We start from the raw sequence: 10,368 nt of genomic DNA, 5'->3' as shown, positions 1-10,368 counted from the left end.
ACACACACACACACACACACTCTTCATGGCAGGTTTTGATAAGAAGCTTCACAGAACAGGTTAAACTTTCTTGGTCTTAATGAAAGCTACACACAGGCAGCTGCGTTTGGTTGGTTTAGGGTCGCACATCCATCAGTCTGTTAAAAGCTTGGCTCTGATTGGTGGCTGCGACACACACATCGGTCCGACACCTTCACCTGCAGTCTCGGTGCAGCACAGGAAGCACTTCCCTAAAACGGCCCCTCCTCTACCTGAGGAGCTTTGCATGAATCGAAATTCAAACTAATCCCTCATCATCGCGTCCTCGGCCTGTCAGGTGGTCCCGTGTCTGAAACGAGCTGCTCCTGCTGATCTCACCTGAGCTTCGGGATCACTGCGCACACACCGAGCTCATCGTCATGTTTAACCTCCAGCAGGACATACATGACAGGAAACCTTTTCACGTACCACATCATCGAGGGAGAACTGCGCTCCCTGCGCCACGACGTCACCGTTAATGGCCACCATGGCGCAGCCATCGTAGTAGACGCGGTCTCCGTCACAGCCCCTCTGGTTGGCGTACAGGTAGATTCCTCCGCTCTGCAACATCACCAGCAGATGGCGTCACGTACAACACTGCCCCGTCGCGCTCAGTGCTCGGCCTCGTATTCGAGCGCGTACCTTGGTGGTGGCCGCCTTGATCAGGTTGACCCTCTGGTCAGCTTTGCGGAGCTCGTGGTGGCTTGCGGACGAGTTGGTGAAGATTTCAACGCCGTCCCGACCCATCTGAATGTGAGGGCTGAGGAGAGGACAGACGTTAGCAGGAGAGCGAGCGAGCGCCATCGCACCTGCTGGCAGCCTCTCCCCACCTGTCGGGGTTCCAGAGCTCGGCGCAGATCTCAGTGCCGATGCAGGTGTCCTTCGTGGAGAGCACGCAGTCACCGAAGGGGACGGTGTCCTGCAAACAGGAACGAGGCGACAAAATTCAGACGAGAACTTCTCACCAGACATGAGCTGGTAACTGCGACGGCAGAGGTTACCTGGCCTGTCACCTCCTGGATCATTCGGGGCAGGAAATACTCCTCCACCTGCCTGAAAGAACCAATCAGACACACCCACGTTTAGGGACACGTGGTCACCTGCAGACACGTGACAGATTAAAGCTGAACTCCAGAGTGACCGACCGTAACTTGTTCCAGGGGGAGAACCAGCGCACCTCTCTGTAGTTCCCGTGGTTGGCCATCAGCATCTTGGGCCTGATCAGCAGGATTTTTCTATGATGAAGAAGCAAAGTGTTCGTTTAGCTCCATGTGGAGGAAGACTACGACCTGGAGGAGGAGGTGTGGCCTTGCTGACGTACCTGTTGAGGAACAGGACGCGGCAGTTGTAGCGCACGTTGTGATGCATGATGGGCCTGAAAGGACAAGAAACAGTCAGAGCTGCAGGAGAGGAGACGTTACAGGTGCACGCCACATCACGTCCAGCAGGTGGAGCCAAAGCCTCGCGCTGCACTCTGAACACTCACATCCCCACGTCACAGATGATGTCCTGAGTGACGGGAGACTCCAGAAGATTCCTGAGGACCTGGAAGCTGTGCAGCAGCGTGTCCGACTCATAGAAGTGGTCTGCGCAGCCGTAGCCGCTGAAACAAAGCAGAGAAGAAGAGTTGGACCAACAGATGACGCGTGAGTTTAATAAGGACGTAAAAGAATCGTACCAGATCTCCAGCTCTGGACCCAGCCTGTACTTGGCTCCGTGAGCTTTGGCTTCCTCGATACCTGCAGGCAGACGGGAGAACTGCAGTATCACACACACCTGCCTGAGATCATAGAGAACTCTGATAATCAGCCTGTGACAGAACTAATAATTTAACATGAGCTTTATTTATTTTCTTATCGCGAGCTCGTGTCATGTGACTCGTCCACCTGCAGTAACCCACAGTGTGCAGACGACTCAGCCACTGTTAGTCAGAGCAGCCACAGCTGGTCAGTGTGTGCCTGTGTCCACACACACTCAGGACACTCCGACAACCCTTCACCCGGGTCAGATCCTCCACGCAGCTAGGAGAGAGGTATCAAACATAAGGCCCAGGGGCCGGGATCGGCCTGGCTGAAACTCAAATCTGGCCCAATAAACAGTTTTAGAAACTGTAAAGGAGATTTGGAACTTTTAGCTGTGTTTTCCTGTTTTTCCATCAACTCGTACAGAAATGTCTGGGTTTCTTTCACAGTGGAGGGTCCACTGTGAAAGACATGACCTTTGACTTCAGGTGACGTGGTTTCAGGTCGAGTCCTTTAAAGATCTTTCTGACAAAACTACGATGGTTTGATTTTTCATCAGTGTCCTGGTTTGGACACACACACACACACACACACACACACACACACACAGACACACACAGACACACACACACACACACACACACCTCGTAGTTTTGCTATGATGCCGCGTGGATTCTTTGTTATTACTGATTCATGTTGCTGATGCGTGTTTGCTGAAATGTGCAGTGAGCGTGGGTGACTCGCGTGGGTGACTCGCCTCCCACAGACTGAATCGAAATAAAGCGAGCTGAACGTTTTATTACTACCGAGTGGCAGCAGACCCACGCACCCTGTGGCAGCAGACCCACGCACCCTGTGGCAGCAGACCCACGCACCCGGTGACGGCGCACGGGGATAACGCGTCATACGTTTTATGAAAAGCAGAGTTGTTCGTGGCCGTGATTGGCTGGGCCACGGCCTGAGCTCGCGCTGCGGTCTCACTCACTCCTCAGGATCCGCTCACAGTTGCCTTCAAAGTCCAGAGCCCACTGGTTCAGACAGCAGGTAGCCACGGTCACCTTCCGGCCCATGTCGGCGGGTCACGTGGTCACACGGCGCAGGTGATCGAGGACAGAAAGGTTCAGGTGAGAGCGGAGCTGCAGGTCAGCGGCTGTGTGAGCGCTTCCTGCCGCCTCTTCTTCCCCCGCTGCCTTCACTGAGCCCGTGAGCGCTGCTGCCCCCTGCTGGATCCTCACAGACTCACACCGACGGCAGAGGGTGGGCGCAGGCAGGGAAAAAGCCTCTGAGTTCACAAAATGATCCAAAAACAAAGACACATTTATACCATTTGTCCTGCGACGCTTCATTTTTAGAGGATCAACTGGAAAAGTTAAAAAATATGTGAGCTCCTGGATCAGTAGCAGAAATCAGCTGGAGTTGAACCTGTGACGAAGCATTTGCCCCGTCCTGATTTGTTAGTTTGAGCTTTATAGACTTGGTGTAGCTGATGGAGCCACGAGGAAGCACTCTGCTTAAGCAGGATGATCCCAAACACACCAGCAAGCAAGTCCAGTGTGAATGTGTCACGAGTGTCCGAGTGAAATTCCTCCATCCATGTGAAAGACTCACTGAAGGCTGCCAAGGCTGCAGGGTTGTTAGTTAGCTTCACTTTTTATACACTGCAGGTTTGGAAAGCTTTCTTTCTTTTAATAAAAGAAACCATCGTGAAGAGCTGCATCTTGTCATCACTGGCATCATTTTGTCTAATTTGAACATTTGATGACCTGAAACACATAAACGTGACAGATATGCAAAAAACTAAAACCCACAGATATCTGGGAGGAGGCAGATCCTCTGTGCTGTGAGCTAAACCTTTCATTTCATTCTTCCCTCGCACCACCATCACTGGGTTTCTACCTACAACTGTCAGATCTTTCATCGTTAAATCATCTGATACACAAAAAACTTAATATTGAATATTTTACAAGCAGCTTCAAAATGTAATAAAATAATAAAATAAGAGGTAAAACAAAATTTAAGGACTGACATCACAGCAGGGAGCCTTCAGTAACAATGAACTTTATTTTCTCTAAAACATGCACTTTGTGTGGACAGTGTGAGCAGGTGGAAACGGCATTTATTGTCATCGGTTACAAAGCTGAGGGGCGGTCACGGCCGGAGATGACACTACAATCACAGACACACTACGACTGCTGCAGGGAAGCCGTCACTCAGCGCTTCCACCGAGCACTTAGGTGTGTGAGGCCAGAAGGGGTTTCATAAAGACTCGAGTCTCAGCAGGAAACCAAACAAACAGGCTGGAATCAGCCCAATACGCCGGATTTAGCACGATAATGTGACACGACATTCCTGTGCTACCATGAGACGCGGCCCTCAAAGCAGAGATCTTTTCAGGGTCAAAGTTTTCTTTTATTCTTCGACAAACATGAAGCTTTAAGTCTGGCCTGTCCTGCTCCTTCTTTATGAAACACCCCTCTGCACGATTCCTCCTGCTACAAAGATGAACTGCAGCGCGGCACAGGCGTGAACGTGTATGAGCGAACGGACGGATGGACGCGGCGTGAGGGGGCGGTGCAGGATGGGATCAAAAACGCTTTCTTCTGGTTCATGAAGATCCACGCTGACAAGGTGGAGCAGCTTCTTCTACATCACAAGGTCCAACAGAGAGTGTGTATTTTATATGAACACGTTCCAGTAATCACACACACACACACACACACACACACACACACACACACACACACACACACACACACGCACATGAAATAAATAGCAGATATGTACACAGCTTCCATCATGTGGGGGACAGATGGAATTCTTAGCCCTGTCATGTTTCAGTGATGGAAGAACAGCTAATGATGGTGACAGAGGAGGAATCCAGCTTCGTCACAGTCCTGGTACGACGCGGAAAACGAGTCTGAAAAAAGACGAGGGCGGAGTCAAAAGGCAGCGGCTGAAAGCTGATCGGAGCCCACGGTGGAAAAACCTCGACGTGCATCTGCTGTCCTGGTATTTCCCCACCTCCACCTCACCTGTACAGCTCAGTGTGAGAGAAGGCAAAGGCAGCACCTGCCATTCTCCTCTGACGCCATCGATAACGATCAATAACCAATCCAGAACCAGCCTCGACCCGTTCAGGCATCGCTCTGAGCTCCTCCACATAAGTTTGAAGAACTTTAGTTTCCAAATGGAGCGCCCTGTGGTGCGTCTGAGCCGTGCTCCCGGCTGGTCGTTGCTCATATTACTGATGACAGAAACGATGGCTGTGCTATCCAACAGAACGTCCTGACCACCTGGACTATTCGGACTCAGTGGAAGCAGAAAAACGGGCCGTGTGTGATTAACTGTGCTGCTATCTGTCTGCTGATGCCAGCACTGCTGCAGCTTCAGGGTTTCTCTATTGTCATATCGCAGACTACCTCAGGGACCCAGTGAAGCCTCTGGTGTGACCTCAGGGCAGAAGTGAAACCTAACCTGTGTTATTTCCACTTCTACTCGTGTCAGTGTTTGAACACATTTTCCTATTTTACACCCACAAATCCATTTTCCACAGCTTATCTGGAGGCAGCAGTCCATCAGGCTGAAACTGGTGCAGCTCTTCTGGGGAAGCACGAGGCCAGCTCAGAGACACAAACTGTGTCCTGAGTCTGGCCTCCTCCCAAACACCTCACACTGCCTCCTTCCAGTGTGAAGGACGCTACACTCTGACCTCCTCCTGAAAGACTGAGCTCCTCCTTCAGAGGAGCCTCACAGTATCTACAACACAGCTCAGGGTCAAAGGTGAGGGTAAGACCGACGGCATCCATATCACTTCAGATCCGTATTGTGATCTGCTGTGAACAACAGCCCAAGAGCTCTTAAAGAACTGGGCGGAGCTACACCTCCCTGACCCGTACGGAGGGACTCCACCTGTTTCCTGCTCAGAACCGTGGCCTCAGATTTGGAGGTACCAGTTCTTCACACATGGCTACGGACCAGAAGAAACACAAATGTGAGGCTCAAACTGACGAACTCTACCTGTGCAGAGAGGCTGAGAGTTTTCATCTGTGAGAGGGAAAAGTGAGAAGTGAACAATGAAATGTAAGGACAGTGAACATCAGTTACTGACAGGCAAATGCCCCTAAAACCCGTGGATGATGAGAACAGGGGTGTGTAAAAAGACCAAGGTGCAATAAGACACATCCCGGAGAGCTCAGGAATCACTCGATAAGAAACGCCGCAGCCAGGGCTCGGTGAGCAGATCCTGGAGCTGCGGAGTCACGTCTACCAGTGAAGTCAAAGGCATTCATCCACATGTGATAAACGTGTTCTTCACACGCGTGTCTTCACAGTCCTCGTGGTGCTGTTAAGGCACCGTGCAGCAGGATCATACATCGCTTCAATCCTCCCACATCCATAAAAACTGGAAATTTGACCAAATGTTGGCGTTTCATAGTTTTGTCACTATAAAAAAACAACCTAAGCTGTGCAGGGAGCCACAGTAATGCAACCACGTGGGCCTGAATATGCTTTAAAGCAGCCTAAGGTTTCTATATGATGACATTCGTGGCGTTGACTTCTTTTACTTTAAGCCTAAAGATGATCTGCTTGTTAAGAGATGACCTCAGAGAACTTCTTCCAGGTCCTGTGCAGCTGTTGATCAGCTCTATTTACGCACAGCACACGTTTAAAAACTCAGCGTCTGACTTCAGAGTGAGCTCGGGATCATCGAGAGATCCAAACCAGCCCGAGACGTCTGAGTGACCGAGCTCGGTCGGCGCTGCCGAGAGCCCGACGCGTAAACTCGCTGTGCAGACTGTATAGAAAGATGGACAGAGCTAAAAAGTGGCATCAGCGCTGACGTTTAGCTCTCAGCTGCTGGTCCACGTTTCACTGCGGTGACATCATATCCCATCAGGGTCACATCTGGGCAGCTACATCCATCCTTTATATACAGTCTATGACATGAACTGTGCTTTTGTAGTCTTTTTTAAATCCTTCAGCCAGAGAGCGAGCTTTCTTCCTGCTCACCTCATAAATCCTCCTTTTGATTAAACTTTATTGTCACAGCTGAGCGAACAGCTGCACAGATGTTTTATTGGACTGTTTTCCACCCTCAGCTGTTCCTCAGTTTCCCTGATTTTAGGACTGAAGAGGATTCGGACCTGGAAACGGTTAAAGGCGTCAGACCTAACAAGCAAATCGAACCATTACAAATTAATTTTCTGAGGTGTAAATAAGTTCTGTCAGTTAATAACTGAATTCTTGCTTATTCTAGTAGCCACGCTGGCGTGTGACTGTGGGCGGGTCAAATAAAGATCAAAACACATCTTCACACAGGTGACGGCAGACTGATGTTTGGTGTGAGGAGGAGGAAGCAGCTGAGCGAGCAGCAGGACGCCAACAGGCCTGCGTCGGTCCACGTGTGCGTGTCAGGCTGCCGCTCATTTCCTCTTTATTGTTGTGATTTCAAAAGGAAGCTGCGGTAGAAATTCAGTATAAAAACGTCCGTACAATCTTCACTCTGTCTCTGGTTTGAAGCTGAGAGCTTTCAGTCCTCACGCCACACAGCAGGATGCAGCCGCAGGAAGTGCGCTCTCGGGACGGCGTGCTGTTAGCGTCCCTCCATCCTGTGAGGTGTGATGTTGGGCTGTCAGATATAAGGAGGGAGTGTCCAGTGTGTGTGTCTGCATGCATGTGGGTCCTGTGTGTGTCTTCAAAGTCCACACGCACCTGTGTGAGTGTGTGTGTCACTGTCCGGGGAAGGTGGGGTAGTGTGTCGGGGAGTGTGTGTGTATGTGTGGCTGAGACTGCGTGTGTGTGTTTGCCAGGGGCAGCGTCGCGTGGCGGTCGGGAGGCAGGCGGGTGGACAGCAGCTCGTCTTCCGCGGCGTCACCTGCAGACGGAGCAGAAACACACCTGTTACCTGAGGTAGGCGGAGCCTTGATGCTACTTGACTCTGATATCGATTGATGGGTTTAGATTTTATTATTGTCATTTGTATCAGGAAATATTTAACCATATGTGCTCAGAGGTGTATAATCGATAGTGTAGTGATAGGATGTGTGATGTTCAGCAGTCTGCAAAGCGTGCAGAGTGTTCTGGCATCCACACCCGGAGCGCGGGAGAGCTCGTGGCTTCTCTTATTGTTCTGTGGTAGGATAAACGTGTCTGTTTGCTGTGCAGCAAATTGTCCTTAACGTTCCAGCGAATAAGTTCATGCTATAAACCTATCATCGATCTCCTCAACACGTGTGTGTAAAGCGTCGGCGTCGCGACACGACAAAAACACAATCCACCAAAAACTCTGAAACCAAAGCTGAATTTGTCTGTCGGGTCTCTGCGCAGCTCCTCTAACATCGGACTCTTTACATCTGCACGTTTCTGATGTTTACTCTCCAAACAATGTTTTCAGCTCACAGCGCACCGAGAAGCAAATACTCGATTACTCAGGAGTTTCTCCTGTTTTGGGACATTGTGGAGTGACGAATGAAACGTAGAGAGAAGCAGCAGGTGAGGAACAGCTTCACCAAAACATGATGTTTGAATATATTAAGAGTTTATGAATAATGTTTATTTGAAGTTGCAAAGACAGAAATATCTGCCTGGATACTTTATGTTGCATGTGTGACTCTACAGATGTTCTTATGAAGCATAAACTGGTAACGTCTCTGTATTTGGACACGACTCGTCACTCATGTGTTTCTGTCTTTGTCTTTTTTGACGATCTGTCAATAAAATAAATAAAGACAATTTTATTTATATGGCATCTTTCTAGACAGAGTCACAAAGTGCTGCACATAAGATAGAGAGTCATAAAAAGGTCAAACAGACAATATGAAACAAGCAAGAATGAACCAAAAGCAGTTTTAAAAAGGTGAGTTTTGAGTTGTTTTTTAAAAACAACACTGAGTCCATCTGTACTGAACGACCCTCTGCCTCCTTTGTCCTTCACTCCAGCAGGGGTGAAGGACAAAGGAGGTGAGAAAGGAGGTGAGAAAGGAGGTGAGAAAGGAGGTGAAGAGAATGAAAGAAGTAAAGTAAACACGGAGATGGAGCATGGAGGTCATCAGAGCGGGACTTCCTACGAGTGCAGAGCTTTAAGGAGGCGACCATGAAGACAACAATCAGGTTTGGTTCTTGAGTTTATGGGAGGAGCTTTTGAACTTCTGACATCATCAAGAGTTCAATCCTGTATAAATCTCGTGTAAATGTTATGTAAGGGTTGGCGTGCGGCGTACCGCTGCCGGGATCCATGCCGGTCTGGTTTCCAGTGATGTGGTGCCAGTAGGCGGATCGGGGCAGGATGGCGGTGGGGGTGCAGGGGTACGAGCCAGACTCTGAGCCCTTCGACAGCAGCTGGGATAAAAAACACAACATCAGGAATTGAGACAATAAGCGCAGGAAGTAGCACGGCTCACACGCAATCAAAGAATCAAGTTCATTTTATTGTGAAAGCGTCCCAGCAGCCCGTTTTTAACCACATGATGTAATCCCGTGTTCTCTTCTGCTGCCGAGGAGCCTCTGAGCAAGGCAGGTCTGCATTTATGTCTGTGAGATTTTTATTTACTGCTTTTCTGTTTATTTACCAAATAAACTGAATAAAATGTGAATGTGAAGCACAAAAGTGAAATTTCATAGGACTTCATAGCCTTGATTTATTATAATTGTTTGTTACAGCGTTACAGGAAGTTTATTTTGACCTTTTCTAAACTTTGTTGAGACGAACACATTTTTTATGCATTTATTAACACTTAATGGTGCTTTGTTTAAATTAAGATGCTCTTTGAAATGGGGAAGTCGCCCCCTTCTGGATGTTTTCTGACCTGCTACTTCCATCATTTATATACAGTCTGTGGCTGTGCGCTGCTGTAATCGCACAGGGTTTGAATAAAGGTTGAATTTGAACCCGAGTCTGCTGAAATCATCAGAAAGGAAAGGTCACGCCTCACCCTGCTGTTCTTCTCCATCTCCAGCAGGACCTTCTTGTGCTGCTCAGCGATGGCTAGCGTGGACGAGTGGACCCTCTGGTAGATCTGCTCCCCCTCTCTGGTCTGGAAGGTGTAGAGTCCCTCGCCGCTGTCACACATCCTGCACATGACAGCAGCTCAGCGTGAAAACGGCGGTGTTATCTCGCGGTCGTCTGAATCCTACCTACTGCTCAGTTTTCTCTCTGAGTCACTCCAGAGAAGATAAAGGTTGAGATGAGGGAAGTAAAGCACTGCTCATCCTCCAGAACTACGTCACCAAATTAGGGATTTACCCGTTTGTTGTTAACAAGACGACAAATGTGAAAGTGATCTGCAGTTTCATCTCTGGCCTGGTTCTTCCTGCCGTCTTTGTGTAGTTAAAGGTTTTTTTTGCTGCTGGAGGAGCAGAGTGTCGGACGCACTTGTTGTTCAGCCTGTAATCACGTTTGGTCAAATTAGAAAAATAAAGTGTGTGAGGCAAAGCAGCATCCTGAGCAGCTCCTCAACGTCCACTCCAGGCTCAGCCCCTTTATACTCGCACTCACTGACTGATGGCGCTTTTCTGATAATCGATCGATGTGCATCTTCTCCAATCAGATTTGAGTTTAAGCGCACACACACACACACACACACACACACACACACACACACACACACAC

General features: G+C 49.2%; 2 protein-coding genes across 4 annotated transcripts in view; both read right to left on the bottom strand.

The window, feature by feature from the left end:
• The window catches only part of nadsyn1 (NAD synthetase 1), a 7,939-nt gene extending 4,929 nt beyond the window's left edge, over positions 1-3,010 (bottom strand). Inside the window, exons 1-9 of one of the 2 annotated variants that reach the window (XM_005726407.2) lie at positions 2,746-3,010; positions 1,697-1,757; positions 1,505-1,621; positions 1,340-1,393; positions 1,164-1,253; positions 1,020-1,071; positions 849-937; positions 661-778; positions 448-579 (exon numbers count right to left, since the gene is read on the bottom strand). In XM_005726407.2, the coding sequence (XP_005726464.1) occupies positions 448-579; positions 661-778; positions 849-937; positions 1,020-1,071; positions 1,164-1,253; positions 1,340-1,393; positions 1,505-1,621; positions 1,697-1,757; positions 2,746-2,830 (798 nt within the window). In that variant the 5' untranslated portion in view covers positions 2,831-3,010. Of the gene's footprint in view, positions 1-447; positions 580-660; positions 779-848; positions 938-1,019; positions 1,072-1,163; positions 1,254-1,339; positions 1,394-1,504; positions 1,622-1,696; positions 1,758-2,566 lie in introns of both variants that reach the window. The other variant, XM_013909114.1, reaches the window with a different exon arrangement.
• A 791-nt stretch (positions 3,011-3,801) lies between these two features.
• Positions 3,802-10,368, bottom strand: part of dok4 (docking protein 4) — a 61,802-nt gene continuing 55,235 nt past the window's right edge. For both annotated transcript variants that reach the window (XM_005726408.1, XM_005726409.1), the window contains exons 7-9: positions 9,692-9,830; positions 8,981-9,098; positions 3,802-7,635 (exon numbers count right to left, since the gene is read on the bottom strand). In XM_005726408.1, the coding sequence (XP_005726465.1) occupies positions 7,490-7,635; positions 8,981-9,098; positions 9,692-9,830 (403 nt within the window). In that variant the 3' untranslated portion in view covers positions 3,802-7,489. The remainder of the gene's footprint in view (positions 7,636-8,980; positions 9,099-9,691; positions 9,831-10,368) is intronic.

This window comes from Pundamilia nyererei, unplaced genomic scaffold (assembly GCF_000239375.1).
Source record: "Pundamilia nyererei isolate P.nyererei 1_Seehausen unplaced genomic scaffold, PunNye1.0 scaffold00019, whole genome shotgun sequence".
Classification (NCBI taxonomy): Eukaryota; Metazoa; Chordata; class Actinopteri; order Cichliformes; family Cichlidae; genus Pundamilia; species Pundamilia nyererei.
This window is presented reverse-complemented; position numbering and strand designations above follow the sequence as displayed.